Source organism: Lolium perenne, chromosome 2 (genome assembly GCF_019359855.2).
Source record: "Lolium perenne isolate Kyuss_39 chromosome 2, Kyuss_2.0, whole genome shotgun sequence".
Lineage (NCBI taxonomy): Eukaryota > Viridiplantae > Streptophyta > Magnoliopsida > Poales > Poaceae > Lolium > Lolium perenne.
This window is the reverse complement of record NC_067245.2, coordinates 49041665-49066838: the sequence shown is the minus strand read 5'-3', so window position 1 is coordinate 49066838 and position 25174 is coordinate 49041665. Positions and strand designations below refer to the sequence as shown.

At 50.5% G+C, this 25174-nt stretch overlaps 1 protein-coding gene and 1 long non-coding RNA gene across 3 annotated transcripts; one reads left to right on the top strand and one right to left on the bottom strand.

Annotated features, from left to right (window-relative positions):
- The first annotated feature begins 5698 nt into the window (after window positions 1-5698).
- Window positions 5699-9562, top strand: LOC127332059 (uncharacterized). Its single transcript, XM_051358310.2, has 3 exons — window positions 5699-6317; window positions 6701-6976; window positions 7642-9562. The coding sequence occupies exons 1-3, from the start codon at window positions 6297-6299 to the stop codon at window positions 9139-9141; spliced, it is 1797 nt and encodes a 598-aa protein (XP_051214270.1). The 5' UTR covers window positions 5699-6296; the 3' UTR covers window positions 9142-9562.
- Window positions 9563-12031: 2469 nt separating this feature from the next.
- Window positions 12032-20317, bottom strand: LOC139835997 (uncharacterized). 2 transcript variants are annotated; one of them, XR_011751583.1, is made up of 5 exons: window positions 20105-20317; window positions 19789-20018; window positions 13346-13560; window positions 12959-13245; window positions 12032-12855 (listed from the first exon to the last, which is right to left on the bottom strand). It is a non-coding gene; the product is annotated as an uncharacterized lncRNA (long non-coding RNA). The 2 variants fall into 2 exon arrangements; XR_011751584.1 differs by having other exon boundaries at window positions 13371-13560.
- Window positions 20318-25174: the final 4857 nt, after the last annotated feature.

Sequence of the window (25174 nt, the reverse complement as noted above, 5' to 3'; positions counted from 1 at the left end):
CAATGCTTTTGGCTCTCATCAGATGAGCAAAAAAGGGTTTGTGTTCTTGCACGAAAAGGTTCTCGAAGCACCTTGGGCTAAGCCCCTAGAGGAACGTCTGAATCGGCCGTGTCAACCGGTTTTGTCCCGTTTTTTTCTCTCTGCGCTCCATTGCACGTCGCGCTTGGAGCAGTTTCCGCTCACTCTCCTTTAAACTACTCCACGCACCTTCTCTTCAAATCGACACAATCATTCTAAATTAAAATAAGCCGTAGATGGAAAAGATGTGTGTCGATGGTATGAATCAATTTCGATAATCGATTTCGAGTTTCATCCGTCGTAAATCGTTAATTTCATGTATGAAGTTTTGAGCCTATTTTGCGAAATTCGTCGCACACGCTCAGTGCTGGACCAAGTTTTATAATGCAGTTCCGTTGTTAATAAGTATCATCATATCATCTTGGAAAAAATACCGATATGATAGTTCATGATTGTATGCATGGTAATGTTGTATGGTTTTAGTTCTTATATTCACTTAAGTTAATTACCTTTTATGCCGTTGAATTTCCACCTTCCGTTGCGGGTGGGATCTACACATTTAGTCACGGATTAGTCTAGGCAGTTAAATGATGATACGGAGTATATATTTTCAGTCCCCGTTTCTCCAAACGAAAAGTTAATAATCATACATAGAGAATCATGGAAAAATGCAATAATTCAGTTACCCTATCAACCTTTGAGCAAGTTTTATTTAGTTTCGGATCTCATGTCAGAGTCTTGGTATGCCATGATTTTCTAGAAACTCAATTCGGCTCCCGGGTGCGTATGATCCCTCTATCATAAAAACATATTTTCAAGTGTTAAAAAAATTTGACAAAAAAATTACACGTACATCTACATAATATATGCATGTTCGTCAAGTTTCACGAAAAAATGATTTTTTTTGTAGTCTACGTGAAAAAGAGAAAATTTATCTTGTGACAAGTCTTTGTTTCAGCATCGAATTTTATCCTTTTTACACACACCACACGACAAGTCGATTTTCCATGAAACGACTTTGTAAGCGTGTAGCACATAAAGATGTACGTGCGAAATTTTTGTGTCAAATTTTTTAACATTTCAAAATGTGTCTGACATGCATTTCAAAATAAAGGGAGCATACACTCCCATGTGCCAAAACATCACTCCCATGATTTTCCCTATATTTTAGATTGGGATTTATCATGTTCCCTTATGAGTCATGCTCGAGATCTTTAGATCCCAAATCTTCAAACTTGTTTATTTACCTATTTTGCTAGACAAGGTCTAGCATAGTGGATTTTCATGTAGAGATGCCTCGGTTTCTCCTTTCCTAAGAGCATCACTAGCAGTGCCTGTAAAAATCTGATCTGTAAAACGCGAGTATAAAGCGCGGTATTCGTGTTTTAGGGGTTGGAAAGTGCTGGCGCAGAGATCGTGCCTGTAAACTAAAACCGTAAAATAGAATATTCGGTTTTACGGGCTCGGTGTGAGGGGACTGTTCTCCGCACAACACATCTGAACCCGTAAAACAGGGTTTTAGGCAGCTTAATCTCAAATTGCATATAAGAACCGATACAACATACATCAAATATACGAATCAAAACATGGTTTTAAACACATAGTAATCATTCAACTTATTCAAACAATGTTTCTCACAAATTATTCGTCCCACACAGTCAACCAAATAAACAATTGTTTCAAAACACATACAAGAATATGAAATGTGAAAGTAAATCAATGGTAGATCATTGGCGCTGGCCATGTAGCTGCCAGTAGTGCTCGATGAGATCATTTTGGAGCTGCTGATGGGTGTCGACATTTTCAATGGCCCGATGCGTTTCAAGAAAAGCTTCAAGGCGATCGGGGTTTCTCTCGGGTTGCACTCGGGTGCCAACATTGTCGTAGAAACACGGCAAGTTTAACTCCCTCTCATCCTCGAGGGTCATGTTGTGTAGAATAACACAACACTTCATGATGTTTACGAGGGTTTTATTGTCCCAAAAGCGAGCAAGTCCCCGCACAATGGCAAATCTTGCTTGCAACACACCGAAAGCCCTTTCAATGTCCTTGCGGGATGACTCTTGTGCGGTGGTGAAAACATCATCTTTTCTTGTCAAGGGAACGCTATTCTTCTCTTTAATGGACTTCACAAGAGTTGCCCATTCAGGATAGATGCCATCGGTTCAATAATAACCCATTGTGTAGTCATGACCCATGATTTAACCCATTGTGTAGTCATGGCCCATGATTTTGTAGTTGCAAGTTGGGGCCTGAGGATTAGCTAGTCTTGCAAATAAAGGAGATCTTTGCAAAACGTTGATGTCATTGAGTGTTTCCGACAAAACCAAAATAAGCATGCCAAATTCACAAGTCCATGCCATGCCTTTGGGCAATTTTTCCACTTCCAATGCATGCAATCAAGACTACCTAACATTTTCGGCCAACCCCTTTTTTCATTCATCTCCAACAATCTCTTTGTATCTTCCTCGTTGGGAGCTCGAAGATACTCATCACCATATAGCCGGATGACCATCTTGGCAAACCTACGCACAAACTTCGCGGTTGTATCTTTACAATGCGAAGATACTCATCGGTGTAGTCGGCTGGTATGCCATATGCAATCACCCGCATGGCAGCCGAGATCTTTTGCCAAGGAGTAAATCCAAGGGTGCCGGTAACATTTCTGCGCTCCTGGAAATACGCCGAGTTGGCCTCGCAATCTCTCACTATTTTCTCAAACAAGGACCGACGCTTTCGGTACCTTCTACGGAAGAGGCGGGGTGGGTATGTTGGTACCTCGGCAAAGTAGTCATGCATGAGTTGTGTGTGGCCGAGGCCGCGGTTCCGCGGGATGCAAAGCCGACCCATCTTCGACCCGCAGCGCCGATCGAGCAGCGACATACGACCCTCGAGCTCCTTCACGGATAGGATGAGGACCATCATCTCGGTGTCGTCGTCATTCAACAGCTCTTCGTTGTCCGAATCGGACGAGGAAGACCAATCGGAAAGCGAATCGGACATGGTCTCCTCCGTGTTCATCTACAAACGCGGACGCGCACATGAATTTGAACTCGCGCCCGGGCTACGGAAATCAAAGAAAAGAGGCGGGAATACGCGTACATACCGTGGACGGTGATAGAGAAGGCGACGGAGTGGACGGCAACGGACAAGGCGGCGGAGAAGGCGAGGGCGGCAGCGGAACAGGTGGCGGCTGCTCCTTCCGGCCCACGAACGGCAGGATCCAGGTGCGGCGGAGTTCGTCGCAGTCGGGCGAGCCTCGGCGTGGGCGGCGGCGCGCGGAACTAGCGGTGGCGCGATGGAGGCTCTGGCGGAGACGCGTGCGGAAGGGGAAAGGGGGAGAGATTTGGGGCTGAATGTTCAGCGCGCCGGAAGTGGGGGTCGTGCCCAGTTCAGCCACCGTAGCCCGAACAAGTGGGGGTTGAGGAGCTGAACCTAGGTCCAACCCCAATTTTTTTTATAGGTTCGATGTTTTATGGGTACTAATCCCGCCGTTTATGGGCTACAAGCCGAAAAAAACGGTTATTATACGGATTTCACCCTTTTAGGGCTCTGCTAGTCATGCTCTAACAATAGCTGCATAGGTTGACACCATCAATGTCTCCGCCGACGGTATGTATGACATGTTGCTTTGTTTTTTTTTGTAATTAATTTTACATACAAAGTATTCATAGTAAGCAATTGTAGATGCTGCTGAAATCATCGCTAGCTATATACGTGGTTCTACAGCAACACTGAAAATAAATTTTAAATAAGATGAGTTGATCAATCTTACATGATTATGGATGTCAAGACATGTAGTTGATTTACTTTAGCTATAATCTAATTAGTTCTCTGGCACTAATTGTCATCATGCGTATTGTTTATTTGATAGAGGATGACAAATGGTTCTTCATCTTTGTATATAGGTTGCCTCGACAATTTTCATCGTATTTCTTATAGTACACTAATGACTGAATTATTTTGGGTAGACTGGTTCGGTCAAGAAGGGGGCACGACCCTGCGGGGGTGCAACTTGGATTGAATAAGAATGAGAGGTTCTGATGCTAAGAGCATGTTCACCGGGACGCCCCTTAGCCGCCCGATAATGTTTTGGGGACCGGTGTGGTTTTTGGGCTCACACCGACGCACCCAAAAGGCGCCGGCTAGTTTTCGAGCCGAATAGAAGCACGTCAACCCCGTGCCGACCCCTACGCAAAGGGTGTGAATGGGCGCACCGGCGCCTTGCGGCACGACGGTTTTCGTGGGTGGGGCCACCTTGGCAGCGACTCGAAGCGGCGGGTCGAGTTGAAAACGACGCGGGAAGTTTGGTCGTCGGTGTTAATGATCTCCCGCTCGGAAACCGAAGCGGCGATGAAGGACGCGACTGGCCACGCGGCGTCCGCCCACCTTCCCACACGCCTTCAATGCGCGTCCGCCGCCGCGCTTAAAACCGCCTCCCCCGCACTTCTCTTGTTCCCTGTCTTCCAACCCTAGCCGCCGCCACCGCCATTCTCGCAGACGCCGCGTGAAACACCCACCGACGAAAAAACCCACAGACGGCGCACAATGCCGAGGCCGGCGGCAGTGGCGGCGGTGGGCTCGCTGCAGCTCACGTACGACGAGGCGGACGTGATGTTCTGGCAGCGCATCCCCGTGCCGCTGTAGTTCAAGCTGCCGCATGGGTGGCACATGTCGAACGTCGGCTACGCCGTGCCGCCACCGCCTCCTCCAGGGCCGGAGACGTGTGCCCTCATCGCCGAGCGGCGGGCGCACATGTCGCCGGCCGACCGAAGCCAGCCGTCGAACGCGCCCACCAGCCCGGCTTGGCCGGGGCGCTTCGCAGAGGAGCGTGCCATCGAGGTTGCTCGTTCGGCCGGCCGTGACGCTGGCCATTTCAACAACGTCGGCCGCTAGGCCTGGTGCAAGGTCACGACGTCGACGCGACACTAGCGGAGTACAGCTACCGCCCGCGCGTCCACGGCGACACTCCGCACGTCCCGCTCTACTTCCCCCAGACGCAGTGCATGGCACCGCCTCTACAGAGGCCGCCGACAAGAACCACATCGGCCCACTCACGCTCTGGTTCGTCAAGCGTCGGTGGACGCACGCGCTCGGCCGCGCCTCCTTCTGCCAGTGTCGTCGTGGTCCTTCGGCACCTCCTCTGACAACGACGGCGACAGTGACGACGCGGACAACCTTGACTTCAGCGCCTTCGACGCGCACTGCCACTAGTTTTTTTAGTTTTTACTTCAAATTCGAATCACTTTTATATAAAACTTGTCTAAATTTGTATGAATTTCACTTTTTAAAATGTTTTCTTTTTTACATTTGAATCCTATCGGGGTTGTCCTATGCGGGGCATCGGTGTGGAAACATCATGTATGCTATGCCGGCGCCTCCCATACGATCGTGTCGGCGCTCCTGCCGTCGCCTATTTGTGGGGCATCGGTGGAGATGCTCTAATTAGGAACAAGTCGAGAGCAATGTCAATGAAGTGACGTGCTAGGAATATGACGACACGAGGTGATGTAAGGATCTTCCGTTTAATTGATAATAAGATGAGTATTTATATGAAACAAATACTCATATGTAATGCAGACAGTTTAAGGGTTTTTTTATACAGTAAAGTAATTGAGAAGTATGGCATGTTATTTTCAAAATGGGATGTTTATAAGTAATCGTTCAGAAATAAGGGAGGGATCGCAATCCCAATCGGCACGGAAAGCCGGCGGCCACGCACCCACCGCCCGCACGCACATTTCCTCTAGCTAGCCTCAGCGGGAGTTCGCGCCGGACGAGTGGCCATGTGCGGGAGCGGGAGCGAGAGGGGTCATGGCGGGGAGGAGCTTGGGAGCGGCGCGCTGTCGCGTGGGGAAGACGCCGGATGGGATCGAGGCCCGGAGCTCGTGCGGTGGGAGCCGGGAGGCTGGCCGGCGGCGCGCGCACTGGATGTGAGGCCGCCGGCGGGCTGCGAGTGCTGGAGGGTGCGAGCGCCGGCGGCGAGGGCGGGTGGCGTTGGACAGCGGCGGGGTGCTCCGGGGAGGCGGCAGGGCGCGGAGCATTCCCGGCAGCGAGGAAAAAGGGCGCTGTTGGGCTCGTAGGCTGTATGGGCTGAACGGGCTTTTCTTGGGCTTGGCCTAAAAGTTTTTGTGGCAAAAGCTTTTCGGCCTAAGCTTATATAGCCCACGGCCGCCCATTCAGAATCAGAAAAAAAACAACGGTCTTCTTCTGTCGAGCTCTTCCCCGCCGCGAGCTGCTCCGGCTCAAGCTCTCCGTCCAACTTCTCCAGAGCAGAGATGGATGACACGGGATGCGAGGTACCCCACCACCCCTTCCCTCCTCCTCCCCGAACGGACCCAAATGTTTGGATGGTTTCTTGAAAAGTATCCGGTGGTTCTGTCCCCGGTTCTTGGTTTCTTGCCGGCAATGCTGGCGGTGGTTCTTCAATCTTTCCAGCGACGATTTCCAGTCCCCTGTTTTAACGCAAGCGTGTTATTCTCCTGCCTTGCGCTCCTCCGTCTCAAGAGGCTTGAGAGATGAACTCAAATTTTTGGATGGTTGGCGGTTCTTGGTTTTTGCCGGCAATGCTGGCCGGTGGTTCTTGGATTCTTTCCAGAGATTCTGTGCAGTCATGTTTCCGTTGATTATGAATTGTTCTGGACCTCTAATTCACGCATTGTCCTCTTCTTTTTTGCTGCAGTACCGTCAAGCTAGGATACTCTTTAGCATCTTGTTCACGGTGGCCCCGGAGGTCGCTCATGACCCCAATTTGGGGAATCGGTCGGTGTTTGTGACGGGAGTGACGCGAATCACGACTGTCAATGATCTTATCAAGTTGTTTCCACTCAGTACGGACGGTGTGGCGGCAGCTGTCGTCCGTGATTTCGACACCGGCGAGCGCGCCGGCTTGGTGGTGCTCGCCAACGAGGCCGACTGCGACGAGGCTATTGCCAGTCCAGTGGTTAAATGTCTCAAGGTGAGCGACCCGGCCTGTTCAATTCGCACTGCAATTTCGATTTGAAATCGGCTCGAGGGTAATAAAAACAGTACCATTGAATTCAAGATGGAGAAATCTTCTGATACCCACTAAATAATGCTCATGTCATTCTAGAGAAATCAAATAGCTAATTCACAGGAGTGCAAGGCTTATTGGAATGCATGGGTTACTAATGGAATGATAACCTCAACTATCATCTCAATAGTGATAGCAACACAACCAAGGAATGTTTTACATTACTTGCCTTTCCTTACTTTTTTTACTTCACTAGACTTACTGGAACATACCATACATACTGGACTGACTGGGCTTAGCAACTACATTCTAGAGAAATCAAATAGCTAATTCACAGGAGTGCAAGGCTTATTGGAATGCATGGGTTACTAATGGAATGATAACCTCAACTATCATCTCAATAGTGATAGCAACGCAACCAAGGAATGTTTTACATTACTTGCCTTTCCTTACTTTTTTTACTTCACTAGACTTACTGGAACATACCATACATACTGGACTGACTGGGCTTAGCAACTAGTTATGTCCCTATTGGACAAATCTCCCCTACACCTTGCTTCTGGGGACATTGATTATTGAGTTGATAACGCACTCCGTTTACTAACATTCGGTTCCACCACAAATTTCAGGCTCGAGATGTGCTGATGGCCCACCCAGGGTTGCTTGCTGATGCGGCAGAGGATCATGCTGGAAGGAGTGCTACTGCAGCTCGAATTCAGTCATTAATTCCAGCCGCTTACGTGGAGGAAGACAGTTTGGTCCATCTGCGCTGCCTGTTTCTGATCGGGGAGTACAAACTGAAAGATCTGGATGAGGAGCCGCTGCTGGCGAAAGTAAGCGTCTGTGCCATCGTCACGTTCAAGGAGCTTGCCGTCCTTGTGTATGAAGACGCAGTCACTGCCGAAAAGGTGGCCAGGAGCTTGGCAGAGAGCGGCCAATTTAGGATCTATGACTCGACCATGTTCCCCTTGAGGGACATGGCTGGAGCAGCTGCCGGCGACCACCAGCTGCGAGGTATCATCCCCAGCTGCTTCACCCAGCCAGAGTACTTGGGACGTATTGTGCTGTTCAAAGGACTGAACACAGAGAACTGGGATGCTCGCGATGTCGCCCGCTATGTCAACAATGGAATGGGGGGCCTCGAGGCTTTGATCCTCCACCGGAGTCAGGACTTGGTTTTTGGTGTGTTCAGTAATACACGTAATGCTCGCCTTCAGCTGCGTGAGACAGAAGAGACATGGATCAGTATCTTTGGACTGCCGCTGACCTGTGAGATCCTGGACGATGATGAGCTTTTTGCCCCACAGGATGAACCTGTCGTCGCGCAGCATCCCATGGCGCAGAACGAGCCTTTGGTTGCGCGGGATGAGGAGGACGAGCAGGAGCTCGTGGCGCAGAACGAGCCTTTGGTTGCGCCGGATGAGGAGGACGAGCAGGAGCTCGTGGCGCAGAACGAGCCTTTGGTTGCGCCGGATGAGGAGGGCGAGCAGGAGCTCGTGGTGCAGAACGAGCCTTTCGTTGCGCCGGATGAGAAGGAGCTCGCCGAGGAGGACGAGCAGGAGCTCGTCCTGCAGAACGAGCCTTTCGTTGCGCCGGATGAGAAGGAGCTCGCCGAGGAGTACGAGCAGCAGCTCGACATCCCTGCATGTAGAATTAACACACAAGTGCTCCGCCTGTCTACCGAGCTTGTAAAGTCCCGGATCAACAGGGATATTAAGGCCTGTGCACCTGATGAGGTCGAGAGGATTGCTGAGGGCCTCATCGAGTTGACTGTTTTTTCCCAGCCGTTCGCTGTCCGATACAGCGATTTCCCGGACAGGGCTGTGCTCCTGCTAGGGATTCAGCCTGACAGGAGGGAGGATCAGCTTGGCGCAGCATTGAGGGCATACGCTGGGCCTCATGCCCTCGCTTTCTCTTTTGAGCAAGGTGCCGCTCTGGTTCTTTTCGAGAAGTTGAGCTCGGCCTCCGAGTTTATGCAGAATCGCCTCCGGAGCTGCTGGAGCCTTGACGTTGGCAACTGCCAGCGAGTGCCTGGAGCTGAGCGTTCCGCAGAGATAGCAGACAAGGTATATGCAGAGCTGGACCTGTTGTACGATACGCTTATGAGATGCGTGAACTTCGGGCTGTGACCTGTTAGAGTTTCAGCTATTATCCGTCCATTCTCTACCTGTTACAGGATTGCAGAGGTTGACCCAGAACTCGATTAGGTGTAGATTTGAGCTGTGACATGTTGGAGTTTCAGCTATCCAACGTCCATTCTCTACTGTTGTAGTTACAGGATTGCAGAGGTTCACCAGAACTCTATTAGGTGTAGATTTGAGCTGTGACCTGGTAGACCTTCAGCTATTCTCTGTCCATTCTATACTGCTGCAGTTACAGGATTGCAGAGGTTCACCAGAACTCCATTAGTTGTAGATTTTCATCTTCTTTACCATCTCTGAAACAAAGTGTACAATGATACCGATACACATTCTGCTGATACAGTGTAAATTGCTTGTTCATTTTTCCATGTCTGCCAAACTCGATTGAGGTGCATATTTGTCTCTTTTACAGTAGCTCGAACCTTGTGACTTGTGAGAACACATGGAGCAATGTTCTTTTCGTGTACATTACATGTTTTGCGGAAAAAATTAAACAAGTGGCAAGGTCTGCATCATCACACGGACACACACCCACCAAAGTTTCAGAACAGACTAGAGGCAGTTTCAGGTTACATATTAGTTTACCATGAAGTAAATTTCTAGTGTTAGTTGTAGTGGACTGAGGTATATATGCTTTCAAGTTACTGATTGTAGGTGTTACGTTTTGTATTGATTTTGTTGTTGTAATACAAATACAGTTAAGGTATATAAACGCCAAATTATGAAAGTCTCGTTGTCACCAAAAACTACATAAAATGAACATTTCATGATGTAAGAGAAAACGAAAAAGGGAGCAGGACCCATCACTCCTAATCTGCACATGAAACAACGAATCTGTTGTTCGTCAGAAACATAAAACATGATAAGAATAGAAGTGTATATTTGAATTGACAGCTTTTGGTCGCGCATCCATTTTCTTGCTCGGGAGCTCACAAATTCTGTACTGATAGATGAGTTCAACAACAGGGAGATAACTGCCACCTGCGCCCATGTTCGCTACTTCTTTAGGGAACACAAAGATTCCATTAACCACGGCACATATAGAAAAACGCTAGTAGCCACAGAATACACATATTTCAGGAAAATGAGATGTACACACTATATAGTTACAACTGCTAGTTATGGCATTTTTAAGTACAAATGCAGAAATATCCACGATGATCTCTTCCATGCCCACCAAACTCCAAGCATACATTCATAAACAGAAAAGCCCCAAACACCAGCTTGTGCTAAATCATAGAACGAAGCGACATTTGCCATCAGCCAGTTAGCTGATCAGGAGGCCTCCAGAAACAGCTGTTCTTGGGTAGAGGGAGGCATCAATGAAACGGCTGTCGTTGGACAATACACCTTAGTCATTAGATGGACTTCAGCGGTATACTTGCTCGAACTCTCGGTGCAACTGATAATCCACACATCTTGGTTGTTCCTAGAAATTTCAATGGAAAAGAGGCGAGAAGTATTTGTGGGACTTCAGACGCCCTGTATCTAACTGACCTAGCTTTATTGCTTTAAACTACCACAGGTCCACAGGGAGGAGGGAACTACAAATGTCAACTTGACCATTAAACACATGCGTTGTCAAAGGTCCATGTGGGCTTGTGGTATACCCAGTTCCTCAGAGCACCAACAATTAAATCATCAAATCCGATGGAAGTAGCATAACATATCCTGCTTTGGTCCCTTACACCAGCCTCTGCATTTAATCATTCGAAAGTATTGTTAATTATGGAATGAGCTATACTCTGTCAGATGAAGAATGTTAAGGAAGGGCTCAACCTCAATCTGAGATAGACGAACATTGCCATAACACATTGGACAAAGTTCCCATGGTGTTACATTGAAAATCCAACATGTCATTTTCCCCAAGCTTTTCTGTGAAGCCTATAGTAAAAGCGAAACAACGATTATGTGATATGCATAATCAAAAAATATGTATCACTTTTTACCCACTAATTCTAAGAGCATTCCACGCCTCTCAAATAATTTTTTCGCAGGTATATAGGGTTTTGAACTATTGGATCGCAAGATTATATAAACAATTGAAACTATTGTGCAATGTGTACTATATTACATTCTCATAAAAGTTATGTTGCAGAAAATAAGTTGACGACTTACATATGACAATTCATTGATTCAGATTACATGATTATACATAAGTAAGTGAAGCGAAACAACATAACAACGGACTTAAGTAAACAATGGAAAACAGTACTGATGAGATAAATAAGTTACAAATGTAAACACAAGATGAACGTAAGATGTTTCTATACTTTTTGGTGCGGCGATCTAGTTGGCCGATAGCAATAGCTTTAGAATTCACCCCACCTTCGACAATCGAGCCAGACTGAAATACAGGAGCACATGGAATGGAGAGAAAACAGAGCAGAAAAAGTGTACTGTACGTCTTTTGCACATAAATTAGAATTACTTCCAAGAAAAACACCACAATTTCTCTCGTTCATGATGATCTAATAAATTATATGTTTCCAATTTCTCAAATGGACCGACATAAAAACTGATGCTGTCATTTTACTGACAACCCAGAGAAACACAGAGAGAGACCTTTGTGCAGGTAATAAAAAATATAAGATGATATCTCACCTGAATCCTGATTCTTGTCTAAACTAACAACTCAGAGTTCGCTTGGCTTATTTGCTCCAGGAAATCATAAAAGATATATATAGAGTGAGCTATTATTTTTGCACCAAATATCCAAATATCAGCTTAAGTTAGCAAAAGGAGTTATAAATCGGAAATTCGAAACGGAACTCAGGTCCAGATGATCCCTATATCTGGACCATTCATTTTCGTCATGATCTGTGTGCCAGACAATACAGTGGGTAGTATTCCACAGAGTATATCAGTTTTCGAACAGTACATTTCTGCCACGCAGTGTCCTCATTTAAAGCAATCCAGACGTTATCTACGTCTGTCGATAGATTCAAATCCATCCTGACTGCACACAAGCCAGAACCTGCCCATGCGGCCATGCACTTGCTGTATTGATTGAATGCAGCTCCAATGGAGCAGCTCAAGATTACAATTTTTTTTACAGTTTCACTACGGCCGCGCCACGCATTTTGTTCATACACTCCAAACACTAAACAGTACTACTACCATACAGAACGACACTCATTACTCAAGCAGTTATTTTTATTACACATAGTCATGAAGCTTTAACACGATTAGTACAGGCGAATTTCCTACTATTCTTTGTCACACCTGCATGGGTTTTCACAGGTGCTCCCATGCCCAGCAACACCACAGACACTGCACCTTCCTGGCTTCCTTGGCTGCTTTGGCTCATTCCCCTCTCTGGGCAAGTAGTTCATTTGTGACTGGGCTTTTTGCAGATGCTGCAAAATCTAGTTCTTTTGCTACAACCCTCGCACGGTGCTCTAGTCGATGGTCTGTCCTCCAAACCAAGGCCATCCCTTGTTTCTTCGAAAGGAGCCATGGTAGCAAGGTTCTCCTTGAACAGGACTGCTAACTTGTCAGAAGCTGCGGCGCTTGTATCTCCAAGCCTAACAAGTTCCATTGCTTGTATGTATAGACTGGAATGCCTCTTCGTGAATTTTTTTCCAACAGCCTGGTCACGCAGTGCCGCAGGTGTTCTGGAAGCAAATTCCTTGCATCTCTCATCCACTGCTTCAGGATATGCTTCTTAGGTATCTCAGTTACTCCAACATAATCCATCACCTGAGACAGATAAAACAGGAATCAGGCACGCTTCCTAGGCAAACCGATACAAAATAGTGGCCAGCTGTTTTCGGTGTAGGGTATCAGGATAAATGGAACCTACCTTCAGAGCATGCCCCAAAGCATCCCCATGTGTGCAAACATTCTACACTCACAATTGAACTGCTGCCCTTCATCTAGCATATTCACATCAAATACAACTCTACTCGACTTCTCCCGCCTGGAGGCATCTGTGTGTGTGGTTCTGTATAGTCTGTTCTTCTCCACCTCCTCTACCTTGTAAGCGCATGCTTGGAAGATCATCTTCCCAAATTGCTCGAACATTGATCTCTTGTATACCTCACTGGCATGCCTTTCAATTGTGAAATTATACCGCAGGACAGCCCCGCTCTGCACAGTTAAGTTCAATCATCAGATGACAATTATTCATCTTAAATTATGCTTTTCCGACACAGTTACAAAGTACTGATATAACGGGAAAGTTACTTACAACTTTCGTACGCTTCTCTTCTTACCTTTCATCTGCTTCACGTTCATATACCAACCTCCTGTACTGACAGACAAACATGTGCATCGAACAACCTTCGGGAAGGGTCAATGACCTTGTCTCCCAACTTCTCTGAGTAACCCCGGACCGATTTCTCTAGCGCACTCTGCCTGTCCACGCAATGAGTTCTGTCTGGTGGGGCACGGCCAACCCGTACCCTGAAAGGAAAAGGTGATTTGCGGTATCAGATTTAGTATTTTCTCCGCATTACTATGACTGCCAACATGTGTCTGTCCTTTCTACACAAGACCATCCTACTAATCTTTATGCAGATCATTTTCCCCATTTTCTTGCCTCGCACATCAAAACGAACCAACAGAAGCTACCTCATTTTTGCTTCACAATAATGCTAAAAAACGACGAACACTTGAACATAAAGAATATACTCACAAAGAGAAACAACTACCACATACCCTACTGCATCTTGTAATGTCGACTAGTACTGCAGAATTCAAATTACTCCTACAATTTGGCCTACCCCACCACAAAAAAAAAAAAAATACACTGCCCTTCCCCCTGAAACTCATATGCAGTAAACCTTCGACACAGATTTGAGACTCCTCTTACTTACGGTTCTCACAGAACCACAAATAATTAAGCCACACGTACATATTCTTCAGATCTAGAGTTCAGTGACGATTTTCCCTGGAACCTACAGCAATAACTCCTTCGGCGCGCATGCTGGTAGGGGCTAGGGTTCTACCAGGTCTAGGGCGGAGGTTGTAAGGGTGGAAGTGAGGGCGGAGAGGTTGGAGAGCTCGGCGCCGGCGGCTGGGCGCCGTCGCGGAGGAAGGAGGCGGCGGCTAGGGTTGGTGCGGCGGGCGCAGGGTCTCCCGTCTCCCTTCAGGAGACGAGACAGTAATGATACTGAATTATTGTCTGATTAATCTCGAAGGGATACAAGTGTTTATATAGGAGGACGGCCTCCTCGAAACCCTAATTTACTTGGGCTAAGCCCACAACTAGCCACTAGTGGGCTTCCTGCGTGTATAGGTCAAACCGACCATAACATCTCTCCCCGCCTTCTCAAACAGCTCGTCCTCGAGCTGAACTTCTGGAAACTGCTGGCGGAGATCGTCAAGCTTCTCCCAAGACGCCTCGTCCTCGGGCAGGCCGGTCCAATGCACCAAGACATGCCAAACACCACGACGCTGCTGGGCCTTCAACACGCGAGCCACACTCGCCGGGGCAGGCTCGAGACGCCCATCCGAAGTAGGTGGAAGAGCTGGTGGTGCAGAAGGAGGGTCGCCCCGGTAGGCCTTCAGTAGGCCGACGTTGAAGACGTCGTGGAGGCGCGAGCCCGCAGGCAACTCAAGGCGGTAGGCGAGCTTGCCGATGCGCTCCAGCACACGGAGAGGACCGGCGTAACGAGGTCCCAACTTGCGCCTGGAGCGTGGGTCCAAGGACTGGGTCGTCCGGTGAAGAAGACGTAGCCAGACCCAATCGCCCACCGCAAACTCCGCCTCGCGATGGTGTGCATCATAGTACTTCATGGCCAGCTGCTGAGCCTGAAGAAGTCACTGGCGCGCCTCAGCCAGTATCTCGTCGCGGGTACGCTGCAGGTCATCCGCCGTCTCAGTACGGGCCGTGCCAGACGCATAGGGAAGCATCGCCGGTGGTGGCCTCCCGTAGACCACCTCAAAGGGAGTAGCGTGCAACGCGGAGTGGTAGGACGTGTTGTAGCAGTACTCAGCCCACGCTAGCCAGTCCACCCAAGCTCGTGGACGATCCCCGGTGATGCAGCGCAGGTACATGGCGATGATCTTGTTGACGACCTCGGACTGGCCGTCCGTCTGAGGATGAAACGCCGTGCTCATGCGGAGCTTCACGCCCGCCAACCCAAAGAGGTCCCTCCAGACGTGCCCCGTGAACACAGGATCGCGATCACTGACGATGGAGGACGGAAACCCGTGGAGGCGAACGATGCCGTCGAAGAAAGCGCGTGCCACGGACGCCGCCGTATAGGGATGGCCGAGGGCGATGAAGTGCGCGTACTTGGAGAAGCGGTCAACCACCGTGAGGATGACGGACTTGCCGCCAACCTTCGGCAGCCCCTCGATGAAGTCCATGGAGATGTCCGCCCACACCTGGGATGGCACGTCTAGCGGCTGCAGCAAGCCCACCGGACGGAGCGTCTCCGTCTTGTTCCGCTGGCATGTGACACACGCCCGCACCCAGTCTCGCACCAGGGCGCCATCCCCTGGAATGTAAAAATCAGCGCGGAGACGGTGCAGGGTCTTCTGGACGCCCTCGTGACCTGCAGAATGCGCCAAGGACAAGGCCTGGTGGCGCAGGTCTCCATGATCCAGCACGAAGATGTGGCGTCCATGGAGGAGTAGTCCCTCGTCCAGGCGCGGCCAGCTCACCGTCGGCCGGCGGCGCGCAGTCTTGCGCATCCGCGGCCGTGGCGATGCGCGGCGAACCTCGTCGATGAAGGCGAAAGATGGCCCGGAGTGGATGCAGGGCTGCACCGACGTGGGCGCGTCCGCGATGTCGTCAACGTCTCGGCGGGACAGGCGTCGACGATCGTGTTGAGGCGGCCGAGGCGGTACTCGACGGTGAAGTCGAAGCCGAAGAGCTTGCCGATCCACTTTGGTGTTGCGGCACGGTGGAGAGGCGCCGATCCAACAAGAACTTCAAAGTCAGAGTGGTCCGTGCGCACACGGAATGTCCGGCCCCAAAGATACGCCCGCCAATGGCGCACTGCCTGGACCAGCCCGATCAGCTCGCGCTCATATGCGGCGAGCTTGTGGTGGCGCGCGGCGAAGGGGCGACTGAAGAAAGCGAGTGGACCCACGCCCTGGTGAAGGACGGCGCCGAAGCCAATGCCGGAGGCGTCGCAGTCCACCACGAACGGCTCGTCGAAGTCCGGCATCTGAAGAACGGGACCCGTCGTGAGTGCCCGCTGCAGGGCGGCGAAAGCCGTGGCCGCCCCCTCGTCCCAGGAGAAGGCGTCGCGGCGAAGCAGGCGCGTGAGGGGCGCGGCGATGAGGCCGAAGTCCTGGATGTATCGCCGGTAGTATCCTGCGAGGCCCAAAAATCCGCGAAGAGCTCGTGGTGACTAGGGCGTTGGCCAGGCGGCGACGGCAGCGACCTTGTCCACGTCCATCGCGACACCGTCGGCGGAGATGACGTGGCCCAAGTATGCGACGGAGGTCGTGCCAAACGAGCACTTCGAGCGCTTGAGGTGAAGACGATGCGCTCGAAGCTCGTTGAAGATGATGGCCACGTGCTGCAGGTGCTCCGCCCAGGATGCGCTGTAGATCAAAATATCATCAAAGAAAACAAGCACAAAGCGGCGTAAGTAGGGGCTGAGCACGTCGTTCATCAGAGCCTGGAAGGTCGCCGGTGCGTTGGAGAGGCCGAACGGCATCACCAAAAACTCGTAGTGGCCATGGTGAGTGCGGAACGCCGTCTTGGCGATGTCGTCCGGGTGCATGCGCACCTGATGATAGCCCGAGCGCAAGTCGAGCTTGGTGAAGAAGCGCGCGCCATGCAGCTCGTCCAGGAGCTCATCCACGACGGGGATGGGGAACTTGTCCTTGGACGTGACGGTGTTGAGGGCGCGGAAGTCGATGCAGAAACGCCACGTGCCGTCGGTCTTGCGCACAAGGAGCACGGGGGCGCAGAACGGTGACGTCGAGATCCGGATGATGCCCTGTGCCAGCATGACCGGCACCTGACGCTCGAGCTCATCCTTCTGCAGCTGGGGGTACCGGTACGGCCGCACAACTACGGGTGCCGTGTTTGGCAGCAGGTGGATGCGGTGGTCACAGGGTCGCGAGGGAGGGAGGCCCTGCGGCTCGTCGAAGAGGTCGCCGTGCTGCTGCAGTAAGTCGGCCAGGAGCGGATGCGCCTCGTCTAGCGCGGCGGCCATCAGGTGGAGCTGCGGGGATGTGCCAGTGCTGCCCACGCCCGTCCAGTGAACACGGCGGCCGCCCTCACGCCAGAAGATGAGGGACAACTCGTCGAGGTCCCACAGGATGGGGCCTAAGGTGCTCAGGAAGTCGAGGCCGAGGATGAAGTCGTAGTAGCCCAAGTCGATGCCGACGCAGTCGATGGAGAACGACTCGTCGCCCACGAGCACGGGAACCTGTCGCGCCACGCCCTGGCACGTAAGACGATCCCCGTTGGCGACGGTGACGCTGTACTTCTCCGATCCCGCCGGCTGGAGAGCGAGGCGGTGCATGGCGGTGTTGGACAGGAAGTTGTGTGTGGAGCCCGTGTCCACCAGCGCAATGAGACGCTCCCCATTGATCGTCACCGGAAGCAGCATCGTCTTTGCCGTCTTGATGCCCGCCATAGCATGGAGGGAGACGACGAAGGCGGACGCGTCGACTGGCGCGTAGGTCGTGACACCGGCCTCAGTGACGGTGGCGGCCGCGAGCTCGGCGGTGAGGGCCTCAACGTCGGCGTCATCGACGGTCTCCAGGTAGAAGAGGCGGGCGCACGTGTGGCCGGGCACGTACTTCTCGTCGCAGTTGAAGCACAACCCCTGGCGGCGCCGCTCAAGCTGCTCCGCAGCCGTCGCCCGCCGAAGGGCGAGTCGGCGCAGAGGGCTGCGGGCGCGGCGGCGGTGCGGGCGCGGCGGGCGGTGGCGTCGGGCGGGTCGGGCCGCGGGACGAGCGCCGCCACGTTGCGTGTAGACCTCGCTGCATGGCGAGGGCGCGCCGCTCGTAGGCTCGTGCGTAGTACATGGCCGTCTGCAGTCCGCGGCTCGCGCATCTCGACGTCGACGCGGATGTAGTCGGGAGGCCGCCGACGAAGAGATCGGCGCGGCCGCCGTGCCGAGACGCCCGGGGCATGGCACGCGAGCGCCCGAAAGCGGTAGGCGAAGTCCTGGACCGTGGTGGTGAAGGCGAGGCGTCCCGGCTCGGCGAGGCGGGCGCCACGGAGGGTCGGCCCAAACCGGCGGAGGCACGAGTCACGGAAACGCTCCCGGGCGGCATCCCGCCCTCGTCCCGCTCGAGGGCGTAGTACCAAGTCTGCGCGGCGCCCGTAGGTGATAGGAGGCGATCCATGTGCGGTCGGTGCCGAGCGTCCGTCGTCCCCGAAAAAGCGCTCACACTAGTTCGGCCGATTCGGGGGTCGGTGGCGCCGTCGTAGGTGGCGAACTCCCGGCTTAGTGAAGCGGGGTGGCTGCTGTGCCAAAGGCGGGACCTCGGGGGTGCCCTCCTGGCGGCCCGGGTTGAAGGACGTGCTCGCGGCGAAGGGGCCCGCAAACCCGCCAGGACCGCCAAGGCGGTGGGCGGGCTGCTGAACCGTCGTCCGCGCCGCAGTATTAGTGTAGACGGGCGACGCGTCGGTCCATGTGGGAATCGGCGAGGGCGACGGCGGCGGCCACCACGCGGGCCGGCCATTGCGGCGCGAGGCGGGCGGTGGGGGCGGGCGGCGGCCGGTGTGGGCGGCGGCGGAACGGCGGCCGGTGGGGGCGGCGGCGGAACGGCGGCCGGTGGGGGCGGCGGGTGCTGGCCGGCCTTTATCTCCGCGAGCTCGAAGCGGATGGCGCGGAGGCTGTCGGCGAGGTCCGCCAAAGTAGCGGGAAGGAGGTCGAGGCCCGTGGGGACGGCGGCGGCCTGGTCTCCGTTGGCGGCGGCGGCCCCCTGCAGCGCGTGGCCGCCTGTCATGGCGGCGGGGGTGGTGTTGGTGGCGGCGGTGGACGTGGTGGCGATGGTGTCGACGGGGGGGCTGTTGGAGCCCATGAGACCTAGGCAATCTGATACCAAAGTGGTAGGGGCTAGGGTTCTACCGGGTCTAGGGCGGAGGTTGTAAGGGTGGAAGTGAGGGCGGAGAGGTTGGAGAGCTCGGCGCCGGCGGCTGGGCGCCGTCGCGGAGGAAGGAGGAGACGAGACAGTAATGATACTGAATTATTGTCTGATTAATCTCGAAGGGATACAAGTGTTTATATAGGAGGACGGCCTCCTCGAAACCCTAATTTACTTGGGCTAAGCCCCTAATTTACTTGGGCTAAGCCCACAACTACCCACTAGTGGGCTTCCTGCGTGTATAGGTCAAACCGACCATAACACATGCATACACCCAAGAGAAAATTCAATTTTCTCCAGGAAACTTAGCTACTTTTCGTGATGCAGACACGATTCATATCATTTTTTCATTCCAGACAATTAGGGAAATGAATAATGCCTTCAGCTTAGGACACAACAAGACTTGATAAATCTAACCAGATATTGCCCTACCCCAACTAATTAATTTTTGTTTGTACTCCATTTCATGACGAAAAGTTTCAGTTGCATTTCCATAAAGAAGATGTGCACTTTTTTTTTTTTTTTTTTGCAGTCACACACCGTCTGAAAACAGAGGCACACCTATTTCACCACATCAAATGGGCGTCACATGATGCAGGCTAAGATTTTACTGAATCTAACCTCTTTGTCCAGCCAGGCGAATTGGGATTTCCGTGCCCAGTAGACTCTGCTGAATCAACGGGTATTGCATCCTCCACACCGCCAGCTCCTTCGGCCACCAGGTCTCCAAGAACTGACATACCCGCCGCCGCCGGACCAGCATTGCTGCTCACCGAGTCCTCCCCTTGTAAGCTCATCAGCGCTTCATCAGATGGATACTGCCCGTATATAGGCATACTGCGGTCCACAAACTGAAAGCCGGAAAATCAGCATCAGGCCATGTATCACATGGAATCCGAACAACAGATCACACGCCACAAGCAAAAAACTCGCGTACCTGCTCACCGCATCCATGAGGAAATCTATGGGTCCGAAACCAGGAGACGTGCGACAGCCTCGCGCGAGGAAGAAGATGATAGACTCGGAGGGGCGTGGCGGTGAGGGCGGCGCGGCGGGGGGCGGTGGCCGGGGCTTGCGCAGATGCGGCGGAGCGGGGGCTTCCTGGATTTCTCTCGAACTGTCACTTCTCTGTCTGGAGCTCCAAAACGGAACGATTTGGACTACTTTCTCCTGTACCACTGGTCCTACACCGTGCGCACGAACATGGACCAGTGCTACAGCAACCCCCACGTCAAAATTGAACCAACACTACCATGTGGTAGACGTGGTGCGCAACTAAACAATTGTTATACAAAAAAAAATTGAACCAACACTGGCCGTCCCGTTCTACAGCCCTTCACCTCAATAAATGGGCCCACTTCATTTACTCTGTCGTATTCCTCTATGTCTTTCACTCTTTCCAACAACAATCAACGGTCATGATATAGGGATCATATGGACCCATGTTCCAAAACGCCTCTATATAAATCGTCTAAAGTCCTTATTCAAAATGTATAGCTCAGTACCAATTGGTGACAAACCAGGTGTGAATACAAAAGAGTATTGGCAGGTCCAAATCATATTTTTACCAATCATACACAAAGATATCTTTTTATAAGGAAATATTAGATCGAGGGTTAAATCCATTTTTATTTATGCTAAATTGTACAGTCTGGTGAATTAAGAAGGCTTAAACTGGATGTGTGTTTTGGGCCTTTTGGATAAAGCTCATGGTCTAATAAAATCTATATGGTGATATCAGCAAAACAAAGTATTTAATGTAGCAGGTAAGAATCAATTGCAAGTTAAAATTAGATAGCCTCCTCTTAGATCATATGCTCTTCTTAAGAGTATAAACAGGGCTAGCAGATACCTAAGGCAACGCAAACCATTAAAGGGAAGTGTACTTTTTAGGGATGGTCCAAATTATGAAATGCAAACAAGACACGGGAAACTTAAGCTAACATACATTATTACTTTCAGCCTTAAGGAAAAGATCTGGAAAAAAGAAATGGTTGCAGTACCTCAAAGGATTAGTAGGTAACTTCTTTCTATACAAACTGATAGGTAACTTATTTCTGATAAAAAAAAAACAGATACGTACTACATTCTTTGCTATACTTCTATACAAACTGAAAAGCAGAGAGCAATGTCACATGGTCGAGCTTAGCGATGGTGTGTGTGTGTGTGGGGGTGGGGGGGGGGACCTCCATTACAGAGAGAGAGGTGGACTGTCACGATCCCCATTGCTGTCGGCAATCGCCGAGACGTGAGGTGGATAAATAGCAACCGGACCTGGAGAAGAAGGGATCTAGGTTGGAGAAAGAAAAGAGAGAGAGTAGTTTCAGTTCTTCGTCCCCCCCCGGCGGCCATGCCACCAGCCCATGGCCCATGCGGCATGCCCAGCATGTCCAGTGTGCCTCCATATAAGGACATGACATTACTGCCCGAAGAAACATTGATTGCTCCACATTGTGCACAAGGTTCTTCTCATCTTTTGAGTCTGGCCAGTAGTGTCCCTTGTCGTCGCTGCATTAAGCTTTGGCACTTCTTTACTGAGAATCTCCAATACCACATGATCCCATTATTTGTACTGAAGTTGGCTTGCCAAACGGGTCAAGGAACAAAAACCATGTGGTAGAAGCCAGACGGTGTCAAAGTTTTCAACGCTCATGCTTTTTAGTCATCCAAAACTACATGCTGTGGCAGAAATCATAACCTCACTGCGTTGTTGGGGAGTAACTTCAAGCTGAACTCCATCATCTATCAGCTGCCTTAAAAAACTAAGATTCCAGGATCATTTAAGATGCACAACACCTATGGGCACCTGAATTCCTAGTCCTTGCTGAAAGGTGTTGCATCTCCACGGACTAAAAACCGCTACAGCTTCATGACGGCCAACTGTCCAACACTGGGTGCACTCTCCCCATTCCTTCTTTTCTGGTATTGAAAGCAAATCTATCACATGGTGGCATCATGTTGGCCTCTAGGCAATCACCTCTTGTTGCAAAAATGCCAAGGTAAAAAGCATTTGTTTCTGCAGTTGATATACCTGGATCCCACAGCATGACAATCCAATAAACTGCTGCATGATTTCCTTGTTGTCGGAGGAGCCTATATATTTGCACTGCAGATCATGTTGATGCTCACATTTACCTGGACTAAAACCATTCCATTTCCATGATGAAATATTGTCAAACATAGGACCAACATCTTCCATTCCATATTTCCCTTGGCTGACAGCACTTCACCTCCATGGTGGCAACTTGGCCTGTATTGCTGACCTTTCAGGGCTGAATCAAAGGTGATGGCGTTCCAAGAAAACAGAAGTACCAAGGCTAAATCCACTTTGCCCCAGGCTGGCATGTTACCAAACAACTGTCGCCTCTATTCTCTGGTCATAGAGATTTTTGATGTATGCCAACGGATGTCCTCTCAACGAACATGGCATGTCGGCATGGTTTGGCCCGAAGAGTAGAGTGAGGCCCTGCTGCCCGGCTGTGTCATCTCTTCTTCTGCGGGACACATCCATATCAAGCTCCAGAAACAAGGACAAGCCTCCCACATCTGTGAACACCTCATCAGCCACTACGTCAATCTTGCACGATGCAACAAGAGAGCTGATGCCAGCACTCACTGGAAAGACAGTAACGGGTGGCGTGGGGCTGAAGCTGACGCCAACAAGTGGAGAAGGGGCCGGGGAAGAACCTGATCTCGTTGCCTGCTTGAACGCAAACTCATATGCGCTAGTGCCATCATGGCAACACTGCATCAAACTAGTGGTGGGCGGCAGCATGTTGAACTCAAGGGGGCCAGGGATGCAAGTACAACTCCTTCTGTGTTACCCCGGGACAGAAATGCAATCACAACCTGGTCGCTGCCGCTGTAGGCATCCAAGCCCAACGTCGAACACCTTGTGGGCATGGAGAGGGCGGGGATGGCTTCCGCATGCGGAGCACCAACACCAACGACCTGAACCGCTGAGAAGACCGAGGGTAACTAAGACTTTCCCTCCGGCTGCTCCAGTACTCGACTCAGCGCGAACATCGGCAAGGCTGTCGTGGTGCGCACGAGCGTCGCCATCATCTTCTTCAAATCAACCAGCATATTCTCCTGCTTTAGGTTCAGGGCGATCCGACCTAGCGTCATGCTGAGCTGCACACTCTCTTGGATGGTGCTCAAGATAGCTTCCGTCGCTGTCACCGCAGCCGCCATCGCTTCCAAAATCAAATCGAATGGGGGAATTTTTTTTGTGGCGGTTTTTTTCGGTGGCATTTGGTGGAAGAAACCAAATTTCACGACCCCCGTTGCCCCTGGCTATCGCCGAGAAGTGGGGTGCGTAAATAGCTGCTTGTAGTAGCAACCAAACCTGGAGAAAAGGGATTTAGTCTAGGTTGGAGACAAAAGAGAGAGAGAGGGGGAGAAATTTCTTTCTTTTTGAGGAAAACAACATGACTCTGCTCCGAGATTTATTGATTATCAAATATGTTCACATCGTTTATCAGGAAAGGTAAGACAAAACTAGGGGATCACCGTCCCAAGTATAAGAACCAGAAGACCTAAAACTAAACTTAGCGAACTTGAGCTACCACATTTTCCTCTCTATGACAATACTCAAAAGTAACCTTCGTAAAGTCCTGAAGCCAAAATATTACAATCATATAAGATTGCTGTAGCAGAAATTGCTGTAAAGCCACTTTCATCGCTTCCGCGACCTCCGAATTATTAGATTGGATAGTAAGCTTATTACATCTAAGATGTTGTGCAATGAGAGCCCTTCTCCAAATACAACCCCGTTTGAAGGTTTTCAAACCGGCCATCACACTTTGCCACGTGAATGAGCTACCCGGCTTGAGTTTGGCCCTTAAAAGATTACCATCAGGATACTGAAGACTCTTGAACAAAGAGAACCTGATTTCTCCAACAACCTCCAACATTGCGTAGCAAGCATGCCAAGTTCAATGTGTGAAGATCACGAAAACCATACCACCTCTTCCCTTATGGATACACATTTTCCACCATGCCACCCTATGCATTTTCTTATGGTTGTCATCGTCACCCCACCTAAGCTACGAAATAGCATCAGTGATTCCTTTACATATGCTTTTTGGAATCTTGAATAATGTCATCGCAAACACTGGCATTGCTTGAGCAATCGCTTTGAGAAGCACTTCCTTTCCACCTATAGATAGCAACTTTTTCTTCCATCCATTGATTTTAGCTAAGACCTTCTCAATAAGATGTTGAAAATAGTCACTTCTATCAGCCCCCACAATCACAGGTAAGCTCAAACATTTGGCAGTAAGGGACTCATTCACAATATTTAGAATTTGGCATACCACAACTCTCTCCTCCACTGGAGTGTTTGGGCTAAAATAGATATTGGATTTTGCATCACTTACCAACTGCCCGGAGCTATCACAATAAAGATCCAGAATTTGCTTGAGCATTTGAGCATTCTTTTCATTTGTTTCCATTAGGATAAAGAAATTGTCCATAAATAATAAATGTGTAATCATAGGGGCCTCTCGACATACCTTAACACCCACCAGTTCTTCATTTTTCTCCGCATAAGCATCATACTAGATAGGCCCTCCGCACATAAGAGAAATAGATAAGGAGACAAGGAGTCACCCTGTCTAATACCTCTCGAGGGAATATGGAGTTAAAGCGAACAAAGTACTTCACTGAAGATACGCATGCCATAATAAGGGATACCCATGTTGCATCAAAACCAAATTTCAACATCATCTTCTCCAAAAAAAAAAAAAAAAAACACCACTCCACTCAACCCTTCTTTCCCCTTTTCTTTTTGTACAACCCAAACTGAGTTTAAGAGAGTTGGGGGGAGGGGGGGGGGGGGGGGTAAAGAGAGCAGTTTCAGTTCTTCGTTTCTCCTCCCCGTGACCAGTGTGCTCTCCATATACGTACATGACATGGACCTCCTCCACGTCCTCACCCCAAAACCAGCGTTGCACGTCCTCTCCTCGCCACAGCCAGCGCCTCCCTACTGTACTGCTCGGCTTGA

What these genes read in the sequence shown, in the direction of transcription:
- LOC127332059 (XM_051358310.2), top strand. Translation starts at nt 6,297, where the DNA reads ATGGATGACACGGGATGCGAG. An exon ending in TGGATGACACGGGATGCGAG is followed by an intron (nt 6,318 to 6,700) that starts GTACCCCACCAC and finishes TTTTTGCTGCAG; the next exon opens with TACCGTCAAGCTAGGATACT. An exon ending in CAGTGGTTAAATGTCTCAAG is followed by an intron (nt 6,977 to 7,641) that starts GTGAGCGACCCG and finishes CACAAATTTCAG; the next exon opens with GCTCGAGATGTGCTGATGGC.